Source organism: Strongylocentrotus purpuratus, unplaced genomic scaffold, assembly GCF_000002235.5.
Source record: "Strongylocentrotus purpuratus isolate Spur 01 unplaced genomic scaffold, Spur_5.0 spur5_scaffold_7, whole genome shotgun sequence".
Taxonomy (NCBI): domain Eukaryota; kingdom Metazoa; phylum Echinodermata; class Echinoidea; order Camarodonta; family Strongylocentrotidae; genus Strongylocentrotus; species Strongylocentrotus purpuratus.
The window spans coordinates 16,125,872-16,142,777 of NW_022145613.1; the positions used below are offsets into that span (position 1 = coordinate 16,125,872).

General features: G+C 38.9%; 2 protein-coding genes across 2 annotated transcripts; both read left to right on the forward strand.

Annotated features, from left to right (window-relative positions):
* The first annotated feature begins 3,280 nt into the window (after positions 1 to 3,280).
* Positions 3,281 to 4,558, forward strand: LOC100891994 (probable G-protein coupled receptor No18). Its single transcript, XM_003729935.2, has one exon. The coding sequence runs from the start codon at positions 3,281 to 3,283 to the stop codon at positions 4,556 to 4,558; it is 1,278 nt and encodes a 425-aa protein (XP_003729983.2).
* Positions 4,559 to 12,147: 7,589 nt separating this feature from the next.
* On the forward strand, positions 12,148 to 13,571 carry LOC105438850 (alpha-1B adrenergic receptor-like). The gene has a single exon (XM_011667173.2). It carries the CDS (start codon positions 12,172 to 12,174, stop codon positions 13,468 to 13,470), a length of 1,299 nt encoding a protein of 432 aa, XP_011665475.2. The 5' UTR covers positions 12,148 to 12,171; the 3' UTR covers positions 13,471 to 13,571.
* Positions 13,572 to 16,906: the final 3,335 nt, after the last annotated feature.

Sequence of the window (16,906 nt, forward strand, 5' to 3'; positions counted from 1 at the left end):
TAAATGTAATATGCAGATATGCATGACCCAGTTTCAAATCTCATAATAAACTCTTGCAAAGAGAGTTGGCATTAGCCATCGACAATAACTTTTGTTTTTGATAATTATTGTAAAGATATTCCTTTTTTTCATTTGTTTAAAGACACATTTGCTCTCTATCGAATACTCTTTTAATGTGTGTATCATTTCATCGTGTATAGGTGCTTCCGAAGGAGGAACTCAACTGAAACTATTTGCAGAAATAACACACAAAGCAAACAACTCACCTGGGCGTAAGAATATAGTTTGATCGTGGTAATATTTCCAAGGTTCCCTACTATCTGGAACATTTTGTTAAAGGGACTTGGTAACATTGTTCAGATGAGATAAAATGGTGCTAACGTAGTAACTTCAATGTTACATATACAATTAAAGATAGTCTGGAAGTTTGAGTGAAAACAGACCATTATTAATGATAAAAATCGGGAAAAACTGTTCCGATCGATTCGTTAATTCTCCCAACTATATTATTACAATTTAATTACATTTTAGGTGAATGTAAATCGTCACAAATAGCAAAAAATTGGCTCTATATACCGTTCCAGACATTTAAGTGTTGACATTTTGTTTACAACTTGTATTATGTCTTCTTCTCATAGATAAACGGTTGGGTAAATTCAAAAACGGTTGGGAGAATTCACTGTTTAGAGGATGTCGCACAGTGAAGCCTTCAAAGAAAACTATAAATATCTTTGTGGTTTGAGAATGTTTCAGGAAATTGTGCATGTCAGGGGATTAGTACAGTAGAAGGAATATAATAAGTAACATTGATACAAAAATGACGCATTTTTTCCATCAACCTTCAGCAATGTTACCGAGTCACTTTAATTCCATATACCCCGACATTGTCAAGAATTGATTCTCAAAATATTTCCTAGCATTGATTCGTGCGAGGGTATCCATCGCTCAGCCTATACAAAAACTGTGACGCGCTACAAAAGAATAACTTCTTTGTTAAACCGATCGGTTCAATGAATCATTTGTTATCTTTTGCCAACATTCGTCATGACAGGTTTTCCATTTTCATGTGTGGACAAAACTATATTTCCATATCTCTCTCACTCTTTCTCTCTCTCTCTCTCTCTCTCTCTCTCGCCCTTTCTATATCACTTTGGCTGCCATGCTTCTTTAATCACACTCTGATGATGGCAAACAGGGTACAGGAAGTCTTTTATGGCAGTCAGTGTACTTCATAATCTATTTACTACATGTATACGGCGTTGGAGTCACTCAGTTTGTAGAACCATCGTAGTGCAAACTGCTCATCTTCATACCGTGTAAGTAAATATTATTTTGATATTTACATTTGATTCTGGAATGCTTCTTTTTCCTGTTGGAAATATGGATAGTTTGGTTGCTATCTGTCAAGAGTATATAAACTCACCATTAAGTTCTGTTAAAGATAAAGGTGAGTTCTGGTAAAAAAAAAATGAAAATGAATTCTCACAGAATCAAACGAAACTTACACTGAATATTCAAGATTACAAATAAATGTCATTCACCAAACAATTCAATGAGCATTGAAAGATTAGGAAATCAAGGTAAGTAGCCCCGACATCATTTGTGTAGTCCCATATAAATCTTTCTGTACAGTGCTTGTTACCTTACCAAGACTGGGTCAAATTTATTATGATTTTGATGACTCCAGAACTTTGGAGTACACACTAATACTTACATGCTACATCATACATGATCAATTTTTTCTGATCCATTCAACACCTTTTCTTTCACAATTAATCGGATGACCAGAACTCACCTTTATCTTTAACTCAAACTCAACTCATAGGCCCGAATTCAACATGGAGGTTTTTTTTACAAACCTGGTTTGTAAAAACGCGTCGAAACGCGTCATATGACGCACGAAAACCAAGGTTTGTCGACAAACCTCCTTTGTGAATTCGGGCCCTAATGTATACAATTCATGAATACATGTAAATGATCGTGGAGAGTAAAAAACAGAAAGAAGAAGGCGTCGATCAATACCGAGTTTGCTGGTGCTGGTATTTTGTATTCATTCATGTTAAATACAACGTTTTCTTTTAAAGTGAAACCCAAATGCATATGATGTTGGCTGCAAATGGGACACAGTACCTTTAAATAAGAACTCAACTGTCCCTTTAATAACCAACAATAAATATACTTAAGTCAAAGAAATGATGGGTATGATCATGGATAAGCTCTACTTAACATCCAATCATGAACGAATTTCATGAAGCATCCTTTATTTCTTTTCTTTTGTTCGCTCTGAAAGTATTATATAAAGGTGTTTATGACATAGATCGTATGTGTCATGCTAATTTAGTTCTATAGTGATATCAGATATTGTACCTTCAGCATTTGGAACATTATGACGATCATCGTCATAACGTTCATCAAGTGATCATGGCGTTGTCCATTCATGCATGAAGCCGGCTAACACGAATCTTGACAAAGTCGGTATTGTTTTTCGGCAATTGAAACGAAATACATAATGTCGTCCATTTCATCCGAAAGAGGCTACGTGTATGCGTTACATGTTATGCCCTATGCTTTGCACACGGGGCGACAATTCGATTGCGTAATATATAAAGGCTATATTAATTAGACCATTGATGGCTGGCAATTTGTGCTTGAACTAGCATTTCGTATCGATGGATGCCCTTTTCATTTTACGATCACTTTTTATCATCCCAACATTGCGCGTCATAAAGGACATTAGAGCGCTTTCGCAAACACGACGGCAGGCAAAGACGAGGGTAACCGAGCGAAACAATCAATCTGCCCATGCGCGAACCAGCATTTTCTCCGTCTTGTTGATTTTCACGACCGTTCTCGACCATAATAGTTTCGTTTTCCAAACACGACGGGAAAGCTGTTTCACTGTACAATAGGCCATTTTCGTATATCCCAATTTAATGCATAAGTCTTTGTGAAGTACCTCAAAACAAATTATTTCATTCACCTGATAAGAATAATAATATTCCAATAGACAGAATCCGAACTACATACATTAATTGATCTCAGTTGAGTGAATTCTCCCGTCACCTTTGCTTCCGTCGTGTTTGCGAAAGCGCTCTAGTACTAATCATGGACGCAGTCCAAAACGTCAGTCAAGTGACGCCGCATATGCAACGGACAGTAGCGTATGTTTAAACTGATTTAATCTACTTCTTCTCTTCATGATTTCTATTTCTATTTTTCAGAAGACGAGCCGACGACGTAAGACGAGATAATTATGGAAGGTAATATCATCCCAACAACCATGGCCATAATCACTAATAGGAGTAGCGATACGGATATCTTTGTGTTTGAAGATTACAACCAGCGCATTGCTATAGCGACTTTCTTATGTATCGTCTTCGTTGTGGGATCCATCGGCAATACACTCGTCATCACCGCAGTAGTCCTTTCCCGTAAACTCCGCTCATCCACCAACTGGTTCGTTGTCAACTTAAGCTGTTGCGACCTTCTCATATGCCTCTGTCTCCCGTTTAATGTTGTCGCCATGCTAAGCCGTGACGGATGGCCTTTGCCCGGTTGGATTTGCGCAGCCAATTCGGCCATGGCATGGATATGTCTGGGTGCCAGCGTCATGACGCTGGCCCTCATTGCCTTTAACCGCTGGTACCTGCTGACAAAGTCAATGATGCACTTCCAGACACTCTACACAACTAGAAACATATGCTTTATGCTGCTTAGCGCTTGGATGTACCCAGCTCTTTTGTGCCTGTTACCTCACTTTGCTGGGTTGGGCCGACTGGGATATTCTAACAATTTTAAGGCCTGCGCCCAGGATAATTCAATTCCAACTTCATTCCTATATAGCCTCATAGCCGGGGCATGCGCCATCATGCCTGCGTTCATTGTCATGGGTGTTATCTACGTTCGGATCTATCTTTTCGTTTCGGGACAACGTAAAAAGATGAAACAGCTCAGAAAGTCCGGAGCACCCCAGATGCGAGGCATAGACAATGTCAACATGGAAATTAGCTCATCAGAGTTTCCCTCTACTAAACGGAGCACTCTCACACCTGAAGAGAACATCACACAAAGCCGGTCAACTTCAAACCTTGAAACATCACAAACAACCGAAACCGATATATCAAATGGAGAGGGCAAATTGACAGCCATTGAGAATTTACCAAAAAACACACCCCTTGAAAATTCTGAGAATCAATCAAGGCAGTCTCCAAAAAGTACCGAAGCTAATCAGAAACGTCTAAGACCCATCAAGCAACGTTCGCCAGATAACAAGGCAGACCCACACCTGAACAATTACAACGTCACGGTTACGAAAAGACTTGCTGTTGTGGTCCTAGCATTCGTCATTTGCCTGCTTCCGTTCACTGTGAGCGTTCTCATTCCTTCAAGCAATCCGGGTATCCCTTGGACAGGCCTGATGTTGACCTTCAACAGTTGCGTCAACCCTCTGATTTACACCAGGACAATGCCAGAGTTCCGCAAGGTGATGCTAGCCATCATTCGCTGTCGCCTCAAGGACATCACTGAACCAATCGCATGCATCCGTCGCTTTCGTTAATGGAATGGGATAGTCCAAGTAGAGCAACAGCACTCGAGACGGTTTCACATCCATACATTGTCGGTCACAGAAAAAATGTCAGAGAGTAATACTTGAAATCGCAGGATAAATGCCTCCTTAGCAATAGCTGTAAATATATATATATATATATACCCCCTTTAATATCTACATCAAATAAAACAGAATTAGAAATTACAGAAGTACTTATAATAACTGTTGAAAAGTGAGAAACTTACGTGACGGAATGATTACCATTTGAGAGGTAAGATTTCATACTACTATGACAAGCAGTAGCAAATAAATATTTCAGGACTCATGAAAAATAAGTTTAACAGTTGACAGCCATTGAGAATTTACCAAAAAACCTTACGAACCAGGTTCTGTCTAGTGGTGTCTTTCCTACTGATCTCAAAGAGGCGCTAGTGATACCAGTCATCAAGAAAGCGTCACTAGATAGAAATGATCTGCGGAGTTATCGCCCTGTGTCAAATATACAATTTCGGTCTAAGATTATAGAGCGAATAATGCTTAGACAACTTACTGAGCACATCCAGGACAATGGACTTGCTGAGCCCATGCAATCGGCATACAAAAAACACCATAGCACTGAAACAGCACTACTTTACATTCAGACGGATTTACTTCAAGCCATTGACAGTCAGAAAGGAGAAATGATGGTGCTGCTTGACTTTTCTGCTGCGTTTGACACAGTAGACCATAAGATTATGCTGAATCGTCTTGAAGACCATTTTGGTATTACAGGTCTCGCTCTCAAGCTTATCCATTCATACCTTGAAGACCGGAACAGCCATGTTCTAATCTCTGGTCGGCTTTTGAAAGCTTGTAGATTGCCACATGGAATTCCACAAGGTTCTGTCATCGGACCCTTGTTTTTCACCCTTTACATTCGTCCCATTGGTAATATTCTTCGGGCTCATGGAGTATTCTTTCACATGTATGCAGATGACATTCAGATCTAAGTGATGTTTGACCCAACTGATCCAGTTGCAATTGATGCTGCGCTTGGCAGACTCAGTAGTTGTATCACTGAAATTCAGCGTTGGATGAATGCGAACAAGCTCAAACTTAACGATGGCAAGACTGAATTCTTTGTCTCTGCTTCACCGCATCATCGGTCATCCTATCTAATGAACGATGTCAAACTGATGATTGGTGAGAAATCCTTCCAACCATGTAAGTCCATCCGCAATCTGGGAGTAACACTTGAACCATCTGTGAACTTAAGTCTTCATGTCAACCTTCTCAGCAGAAGCATCAAGTACCACCTACGTAACCTGTGGAGGGTGAGGCGGTTTATTGAAGTCAACATGCCACGCTGCGGCAAGGGCTCTTGTCCTTTCCAGACTAGACTACTGCAACAGCCTCTTCAGTGTTCTCAGCCAGAGGGACCTTGATCGCCTTCAGAGACTCCAAAACTCAGCGGCAAGGCTTGTCTTCTCTGCTCCTCTTCGGACTCACATACAACCTCTTCGACTTGAACTCCATTGGCTGCCTGTACGACAGAGAATTGCTTTTAAGATCCTACTACTGGTCTACAAGTCTCTCAACCACCGATGTCCCCCGTACATAGCTGACTGCTTTTTTCGTCGTCCTCGAGTCCGAAATAACTGTGGAGCCAACTACCTACTGCTGTGCAGACGGCCTCATCTGTTGACCAGTTCAAGAAACTACTCAAGCAGGGGCGTACGCAGGGGGGGGGGGGGGGTTGGGGGTTCAAACCCCCCCCCCTTTGGTATTTTTATGTGTGTAAACCCCCCTAAAAAAACCTAAAACCCCCCACCTTTGGATTTTTTTTTTTTTTTTTAAATATGCCCACGGCTAACCTAAAAAAGGTGACCTTACCCCCCCCCAACGAAGAAAAATGTCAAATTTTCAAATTTAGAGACCCCCCCCCCCCCCCCCCCACTGAGCGACTTTTCGGCCGGCGCGATTTTAAAAATTTTCGGGAGCAAAATATTTTGGGCCCGATTTTTAAAACCTCCCCCCCCCCCCTTGAAAAAATCCCGCGTACGCCCCTGTACTCAAGTCACATCTATTCTGCTAGAAACTACTAATTACCAGCCTACATATACTTTACTGATCTCTGAGAAGTGTTTAATTTTTGTTTTTAAGTGGCCCAAACATTGTGGAGCGTGTGTGCAGCGCTTTGTAACTGCAAGGAAAAGGCGCTATATCAAATATCTTTTGGATGGATGGATGGATGGATTGCACTCGGTTGATTCCATTGTTCGCAGGAATTAGCAGAGAGAGATGGAAGTGTATATTTTAGAAGTGAATATTCTCACGGTTAACGACGAGGTATCATTATTAGGTGATCTGTAGCTTAGCAGAGGATCTATTGATTTCGTCAGAATCTATCTTTTCCCCTATTCTTTATGTATGGTTAATTTTTGCTTTATATCTTATGAACGAGATGGTTAATGACGATGGAATTTTCATGACATGTGCCAAATGCATGATTATTGATCCTAACGAAGAGATTTTTCTTGAATACTGATGCGTTACGTCATCTAGGCGCCATTTTGTTAATATCTATTATTGACCATAATTCCGTCATACTTTGTCATTTCTGAATGGTATTTGATATGCATAGAATTGACGTCATGGGTAAACTTTAAGTCATATCGATGTCTGTACGCGCGCCATGGCGGTCGTGTACGCATTTGTCAAACGTGGGTGAAAATGCTTATTGAACCAATTTACTTCGCGTTTCAGCCCTTTTTGAAGATTTAAAATCCTACACTGTTAGAAAAAAATTAAACAAGTTGTTTAAAATTTTAAACAACCCCAAATTACCCAGTGAATCGCTCAACTGTTCTTTAAAAATTAAACAATTTAAGGTTGTTTACGTTTTGAACACTTAGTTGTTTAAAAATTAGGAAAACTTTTAAACAACAGTTGTTTAGTAATAAAATTGCACAACTCGGTTGTTTAAAGCAAGTTGTGTACATTTTAAACAATAATGTTTAAATTACTAAGCAACTGTTGTTTATTCAATATTACTGCACAACAGGGTTGTTTAAAAGGAGTTGCTTAAATTTTAAACAGAACTGTTTAATGGTTATTACCTGGTTGTTTAAATTTGTGAAATGACCTACTGGAACCACTCCTGCAATAATCACAAAGATTACACTGTTACATGTAGAGTTTGTTGCCAATATACTTCAACATTTGTTCATCATATTAATTTAACGGTGACAGACAACATTATTATTTGTCTCTATAACTTCACCTAAACCAGATCGGCGAAGCCGAGAAGAACCAAGTCGTCGCCTTGCCCTTGTTCCGCCATTTTCGTCTGCACTGCACTATAGCACTGCATGCTGCATGCATGTATACTATGTACGTACTTTGTGCAAATCGCATGTGTGCGCGCGAATTGCAATCGCGTATCGACGCGAAATCATGATTGGTTAAATCTATCACGTGATATTTCCCCCGGGACTTTTTAAACAACTCTGTTTAATTAAATCTTTTTGTTTTTTAATAAAAAGTTGTTTAAGCCAATCGAGCACTGATTTTTCGATTTTGAACAACGTTGTTTACGTTTTTAAACAACATTCTTTTAAACAGCGATATTTTAAACACCGTTCTAACTGTGTATTATGATGGGGCTGCGTCTTTACTCTACTCATGTGATGAGATTCAATTTTTGATCAGAAGACGGGATCGTGGTCAAAATTTCGAATTAAGGTGAAAATCGGTCATGATTATGGTTTCTACTTGTAGGTGTCAAATAAATGGAGGGTGGGATTTTTTTTCTTCAAAATCCGAATGAGTCGACCGCGTAGTGTAGCAAATCTTGTAAATAGGCATTGTATGTGAATATTCATGCGGAGAATTGGATGAGTATGCTAATGCTGATTTACTTTAGTATTGAGACACACAATATATCGCCGGTATATGTTATTAAACAGTATAATGAATTGATGAGTTAATGTTGCAAGTACATAATATGTGTGTGCTATTTCAATACACTTTAAAATTAGATATAGAATCGTTAGAAGAGTAGGATTATGTTTACGATGTGTACGGATGCCTCATGACATGGTAATGTGTGTGGGTTCCCATTTCAAGATTAGGATGTGAACAAACCTGTGGCCACTTGCTTAGACTTACTGTAGCGACGTGTAAACACGTTACCCAAGTTTTTTTTGTAAATGTGAACAGGACTTATATGTGACTGTGTGGTACCTCTGATGACTGCCTTCTCTCCCTTTTTTCTGTCAGTCTCTCTTTCTCCCTCTCTCACATCAACCTTTTTGCTTTCTCTGTCTAAATCACCCAAATCTCCAGTTTCTCCCTTCTCCGTCTGTCTATTCTTCCGAAGCCTCCGTATTGGTTAAAGGATTACGTACTCCTTTCTCCCCCCCCCCACTCTCTCTCTCTCTCTCTCTCTCTCGTTATATCGCTATGCTTATATCTAGCTGTCACACACAATAAAGTAGTATGATTTATTTAAAAAAATCAATATTTTTCAACGGTAAAACAACATAATAAAAATCAACGAAAAATTATGTTTGTAAATACAGGAATTCAATATTATTGGGCCAACAAATTTTGAAGAAATCGGAGAGGACGGTATTTAAACTTTACTTTTAACACAGCTCAGTTTATACTACTTTATAGATTCGATATTCGAACAATGCATAAATAGGGACAAATTGTAAGTCAAGTACGTTAGGAGGCCCCAACACGGAAATGGTGCATATACATGTAATTAGAAGAATTCGATGTGGAAACGACAACGTTCTGTTACTGCATATAAATTAGCAAACACATATTAACATTCATTTAGTGGCGTATTGAGCAAGGGATGGAGCTGACGTTCGCACCCGTTTGATGCCACGACAAAAAAATATAATCACGCAGGGCTGCCCAGGTGTAGGCCTTCGCTCCCGTCCCCTCCCTATATGTAGCAATCGAAATTTCCCACCCTCGAGTCTATCGGTTTCACTGATATATATTATTCAGATTGTTCATTTAACATTTAAAACATGTTGAAATATCCGATTTTTAGCAGATTTATAAGATTAAATGAAACGAAGTACACTTCTCGTTTTTCGATTTGCTTTTAATATCAAAGACTGTTTAGGATGAAAGGATATTTGAACGTTTCCGATGAAATATAATACATGTACAGTGTAGGCCTAAACGTGATGCAGATTCGCATGACCCAATTTTTATATCTTACAACAAGAAGCAATTAAAAAGAGAGTTGACAATAGCCATCGAAAATAACTTTTGTTTTGAGTAATTATTGTAAACATATTCCTTTTTTCATTTGTTTAAAGACACATTTCCTCTCCATCGAATACTCTTTTTATGTGTGTATAATTTGATTGTGTATAGGCGCTTCCAAAGGATGAACTCAACTAAAACTAAATACAGAAATAACACACAAAGCAAACAACTCGCCTGGGCGTAAGAATATAGTTTGATAATATTTCCCAGGTTCCCAACTATCCGTTACTAAAACTAAATACAGAAATAACACATAAAGCAAACAACTCGCCTGGGCGTAAGAATATAGTTTGATAATATTTCCCAGGTTCCCAACTATCCGTTACTATCCATATACTCTCTCTATCTCTCTCTCTTCCTTTCTTTCTTTCTCTCTCTCTCTCCCTCTCTCTCTCTCGCCCTTTCTAGATTACATTTGCTGCCATGCTCCTTTAATCACACTGTGATGATTGCAAACAGGGTACAGGAAGTCTTGTATGGCAGTCGGTGTACTTCATAATTGATACTATTTTACTATACGGCGTTTGAGTCACTCAGTCTGTAAAACCATCGTAGTGCATCCTGCTAATCTTCATATCATGTAAGTAAATATTATTTTCATATTTATATTTGATTCTGGAATGCTTCTTTTTCCTGTTGAAAATATGGATAGTTTGGTTACTATCTGTCAAGAGTATATAAATTCACCATTAAGTTCTGTTAAAGATAAAGGTGAGTTCTGGTAAAAAAAAAAAGGAAAATGAATTCTCACAGAATCAAACGAAACTTACACTGAATATTCAAGATTAAAAATTAATGTCATTTACCAAACAATTTTGGTAGAAAATTTATACTGGCTGAGTAATGAGCATCGAAAGATTAGGATATCAAGGTTAGTAGCCCCGACACCATTTGTGTAGTCCCATATAAATCTTTCTGTACAGTGCTTGTTACAGTACTTTACCAAGACTGGGCCAAATTTATTATGATTTTGATGACTACAGAACTTTGGAGTACACACTAATACATGCTACAAGATCATTTTTCTCTGATCTATTCCACACCTTTTCTTTCACAAATAATCGGATGACCAGAACTCACCTTTATCTTTAACTGTGTCATATGACGCGTTTCGACGCGTTTTTACAAACCAGATTTGTTTTTTTTAAAAAGGCGTAAAAACGCGTCATATGACGTACGAAAACCAAGGTTTGTCGACAAACCTCTGTGAATTCGGTCCCTAATGTATACAATTCATGAATACATGTAAATGATCATGAAGAGTATAATAACAGAAAAAAGAAGGCTTCGATCAATACCGAGTCTGCTGGTGCTGGTATTTTTTATTCATTCATGTTAAATACAACGTAATCATTTAAAGTGAAACCCAAATGCATTTGATGTTGGCTGCAAATGGGACACAGTATCTTTAAACAAGAACTCAACTGCCCCTTAAATAACCAACAATAAAAATACTTGAATAAAAACATGATGGGCGTGATCATAGATAAGCCCTACTTAACATCCAATCATGAACGTGTAATTTCATAAAGCATGCTTTATTTATTATTCTCGCTCTGATAGTATTATGTAGAGGTGTTCATGATATATATCGCGTCATGCTAATTTAGTTCTATAGTGATATCAGATATTGTACCTTCAGCATTTGGAACATTATGACGATCATCGTCATAACGTTCATCAAGTGATCATGGCTTTGTCCATTCATGCATGAAGGTTAACACGAATCTTGACAAAATGGGTATTGTTTTTCAGCAATTGAAAGGATATACCTAATGCCGTTCATTTCATCCGAAAGAGGCTACGTGTATGTGGTACATGTTATGCCCTATGCTTTGCACACGGGGCGTCATTTTGATTGCGTAATATATATATATATAGGCTATATTAATTAGACCATTGATGGCAATTTGTGCATGAACTAGCATTTCGTATCGATGGATGCCCTTTTCATTTTACGATCCCCACATCGCGCCTTATTAAAATACAGTAGCGCGCTTTAGCAAACAGGACGGAAGGCAAATACGACGGTAACGCGAGCGAAAAAACAAACTGCGCACGCGCGAATCAGAATTTTCTCCGTCCTGTTGATTTTCACGACCGTACGCGGCCATGATAGCGTTCATTCCCTAAACACGACGACAGATCTGTATCGCCGTTATTCTCCCGTCGTCTTTGCTCAAGCGCCCTGGTAATAATCATGGACGCAGTCCTAAACGTCAGTCAGGTGACGCCGCATATGCAACGGACAGTAGCGCTTGTTTAAACTGATGTAATCTACTTCTTCTCTTCATGATTTCTATTTCTATTTTTCAGAAGACGAGCCGACGACGTAAGACGAGATAATTATGGAAGGTAATATTCTCCCAACAACCAAGGCCATAATCACTAACAGGAGTAGCGATACGGATATCTTTGTGTTTGAAGATTACAACCAGCGAATTGCTATAGCCATTATCCTCTGTATCGTCTTCGTTGTGGGATCCATCGGCAACACACTTGTCATCACCGCAGTAGTCCTTTCCCGTAAACTTCGCTCATCCACCAACTGGTTCATCGTCAACCTGGGCTGTTCCGACCTTCTCACATGTCTCTGTCTTCCGTTTAATGTTGTCGCCTCTGTAAGTGACGGATGGCCTTTGCCCGGATGGATCTGCGCAGCCAATTCGGCCGTGCACTGGGTCTGTCTGGGTTCCAGTGTCACGACGCTGGCTTTCATCGCATTTAACCGCTGGTACCTGCTGACAAAATCAGGGACTCAATTCAAGAAACTCTACACAACTAGAAACATATGCTTCATGCTGCTTAGCGCTTGGATATACCCAGCTCTTTTGGTCCTGGTACCTCACTTTGCTGGTTTGGGCAGACTGGGATATTCTCACAAGTTCAAAGCATGCGGGCAGGATAATTCAATTCCAACCTCATTCTTATATAGCCTTATAGCCGGGGCATGCGCTATCATCCCTGTGTTCATTGTCACCGTTGTTATCTACGTTCGGATCTATATTTTCGTATCGAGACAAAGTAAAAAGATGAACCAGCTCAAAATAGCAGGAGCACCCCAGGCGCGTGGCATAGACAATGTCAACGTGGAAATGAGCTCATCAGAGTTTGTTTCGAATGAACCGAACACTCTCACATCTGGAATGACAATCACACAAAGCCGTTCAACTTCAAACCTTGACACATCACCATCAACCGAAACAGATACATCAAATGGACCGGGCAAATTGAGAATTGAGAATTTACCAAAAAACACACCCCTTGAAATGTCTGGGAATCAACCAAGGCTGTCTCCAGAAGGTACCAAAGCTAATCAGAAACGTCTAAGACCCATTCAGCAAAATTCGCCTGATACCAAGGCAAGACCACACCTGAACAAGTACAATGTCACGGTGACGAAAAGACTTGCCGTTGTGGTGCTAGCATTCATCATCTGCCTGCTCCCGTTCGGTGTGTGCGTTCTCATCTATTCGAGCGATCCGGGCATCCCTTGGACAGGCATAATGTTGACCTTCAACAGTTGCGTCAACCCTCTAATTTACGCCAGGACAATGCCAGAGTTCCGCAAGGTGATGCTAGCCATCATTCGCTGTCGCTCCAAGGACATCACTGAGCCAATCGCCTGCATCCGTCGCTTTCGTTAATAGAATGAGATAGTAGAGCGAGAGCCTACGAGTTTCACAGCCATACATTGTCGGTCACAGAGAAAATGTCAGAGAGTAATGCTTGAATTCGCAGGATAAATCCCTCCTCAGCAATATCTGTTAATATACATACCCTTCAATATATACATAAATTGAAATAGAATTAGAAATTACAGACGTACTAATAATAATGTTGAATAGTGAGAAACATACGTGACGGAATGATTACCGTTTGAGAGGAAAGACCTAATGCTACTATGACAAGCAGTAGCAATAAATATTTCAGGACTATCTATTATTGACCATAATTCCGTCATACGTTGTCATTTTTGAATGGTATTTGATATGCATAGAATTGACGTCATGGGTAAACTTTAAGTCACAACCATTTCCGTGCGTGCGTCATGGCGGTCGTGTACGCATTCGTAAAACTTTATAATTGGTCAACATTTTTATTGAACCAACTTACTACGCGTATCAGCCCTTTCTGAACATTAAAAATCCTATTATGATGGAGCTGCGACTTTACTCTACACATAATTGTGATTAGATTCAAGTTTTGATCAAAAGACGGGATCGTGGTCAAAATTTCGAGTTAAGGTGAAAAAATGTCATTATGGTTTCTACTTATAAGTGTTCAATGAATGGAGGGTGGGATTTTTTCCTTCAAAATCCGAATGAGTTATTTTAGATGATCGAACGCGTAGTGTAGCAAATCTGTTAAATAGGCATTGTATGTGAATATATTAATGCGGAGAATTGGATGAGTATGTTAATGCTGATTTACTTAAGTATTGAGACACACAATATATCGCCGGTATATGTTATTAAACAGTATATTGAATTGACGAGTTAATTTTGCAAGTACATAAGTGTGTACTATTTCAAAAAACTTTAAAAGGCATATAATCGGTAGAAGAGTAGGATTATGTTTACGATGTGTATGATCACCTCATGACATGGAAATGTGTGTGGGTTCCCATTTCAAAACTAGGATATGAACAAGCCTGTGGCCACTTACATAGACTTACTGTAGCAGAAGTGTAAACGCGTTACCCAAGTTACTTATAAATGTGAACAGGACCTTTGTGACTGTGTGGTACCTTTGATGACTGCACAGTTAAAAATGTTGTGAACAAGTTGTTTAAAAGTTTAAACAACTCTTGATTAACGGGTGACCTGATCTGAAAGTTGTTTAAAATGTTAAGCATCTCGAGTTGTTTAAAGTTTGAACACTTAGTTGATCAACATTTTGAACAACTTGTTTAAAATCACAATTTAAACAACTGGTGTTGTTTAAAGACGGTTGTTTAAAATGGAGCTGTTGTTTAGTGGGGGTTGTTTACACCAACTGGGTTGTTTAAAGAAAGTTGTTTAAAAAGGAGCTGTTGTTCAGTGGGGGTTGTTTACAACAAAAGGGTTGTATAATGGCGTATAATTTGGGTTTGATACTCTTAATAAGTGCACCACTACTTCTGGGTCTCTATATTATAGGTATATGAAGACTAACAATATGGTAGGGTAATTCTGCAATTCATGAATTAGCGCCAAAACAGTGCCCATTTTGCATGAGCGCGCATGCACGCACGTATAAACTGCATTATATAGGGATGCATGCAATCTCTATGGCAAGGAATTTAGCACACGTTATAACCGAGTGCGCGATCAGTGCCGCACTGCATGACGCGACGATTTTAAGTCTACCTATATTCTGACATTTGCGTACAGATACTGAAAATTTTAACTGTGAACTTACGCAATAAGTTAAAAACTTCAAATTGGTTAATAGAAAAGTGATTTCAATTAAGCCATTGAATCCCCAGTCAATTAGAAGCGCGTCGGTAGCTTGGTCGGCCATGATGTGTGTTGTGTTGTGGGTTGGAAAGTAACTATTAAGCTAAATAAATGTAAGTATAGAGACAAACAAAATGGAGCCTGCAGAAACACGTGTGGTTGCTTTGGTAGTTTAATCCAGACCTATCAATCTGTGTAGTCAACAGAAGACCCTTGCATACACTTGCATTGTGTGTATGCATCTAATATGAATAACAATGAGCTGTGCCTAAACAGCTGCACTGCATTTCTAAGTGGCATGTTAATTTCAATTGCATGTTAGTTTCAAGGAACCTGTTTCTAAACATAACAATGTGAAATAAAGCTTTTAGCCAACGCGCACTTTACTGGCACGAGACACATGACGTCATATGTAAACAACACTGTCTAAAAGCTCTCGTATAGTAAATATAGCAGTCATTAAATTTTAAACAGCGAATGTTTAACAAAATTACTTTCGTTTCGAGCAACATTGTTTACAATGTGTTCAAGTGTTGTTTAAGATAGTGTACAACTGTAAGTGAACATCACTTTTTTAAGCAGCGTTTTTACTGTGTGCCTTCCCTCCCTTTTTTATGTCAGTCTCTCTTTCTCCCTCTCTCACATCAACCGTTTTGCGTTCTCTGTTTGTCTAAATTACCCTAATCAAAAAAAAAATCAACGAAAAATTATTTTTGTAAATACAGGAATTCAATATTATTGGGCCAACAAATTTTGATGCAATCGGAGAAGACGGTATTTAAACTTTAGTTTATACCACCTTATAGATTCGATATTCGAACAATGCATAAATAGGGACAAATTGTAAGTCAAGTACGTTACGAGGCCTCAACACGGAAATGGTGCATATACATGTAATTAGAGGACGTCGATGTGGAAACGACAACGTTCTGTTACTGCATTATGTTAGCAAACACATATTAACATTCATTTTGTGGTGTATTGAGCAAGGGATGGAGCTGACGTTCGCACCCGTTTGATGCCACGACAAAAAATATAATCACGCAGGGCTGCCCAGGTATAGGCCTTCGCTCCCGGCCCCTCCCTATATGTAGGAATCGAAATTTCCCACCCTCGAGTCTATCAGTTTCTGGACGTGCCGCTGATATATATTATTCAGATTGTTCATTTAACATGCTAGACATGTTGGAATTATAAGATTTAAACCGTTTGGAAGTACTATTCGGTTCGTTTTTCAGCAAATTCTTAAGAACTCATGAGACGAAGTACACTTCTCGTTTTACGATTTGCTTTTAATACCAGAGACTGTATAGAATGCAAGAATATTTGAACGTTTACAACAAGTATAATACATGTATATTGTAGGCCTAAACGTAATATGCAGATATGCATGACCCAGTTTCAAATATCATAACAACAAACTCTTGCAAAGAGAGTTGGCATTAGCCATCGAAAATAAATTTTGTTTTTGATAATTATTGTAAAGGTATTCCTTTTTTTCATTTGTTTAAAGACACATTTGCTCTCTATCGAATACTCTTTTAATTTGTGTGTCATTTCATCGTGTATAGGTGCATCCGAAAGAGGAACTCAACTGAAACTAATTGTAGAAATAACACACAAAGCAAACAACTCACCTGGG

Bases quoted from the DNA above. Each gene is read 5' to 3' on its own strand.
- LOC100891994 (XM_003729935.2), top strand. From the start codon at position 3,281: ATGGCCATAATCACTAATAGGAGTAGCGATACGGATATCTTTGTGTTT.
- LOC105438850 (XM_011667173.2), top strand. From the start codon at position 12,172: ATGGAAGGTAATATTCTCCCAACAACCAAGGCCATAATCACTAACAGG.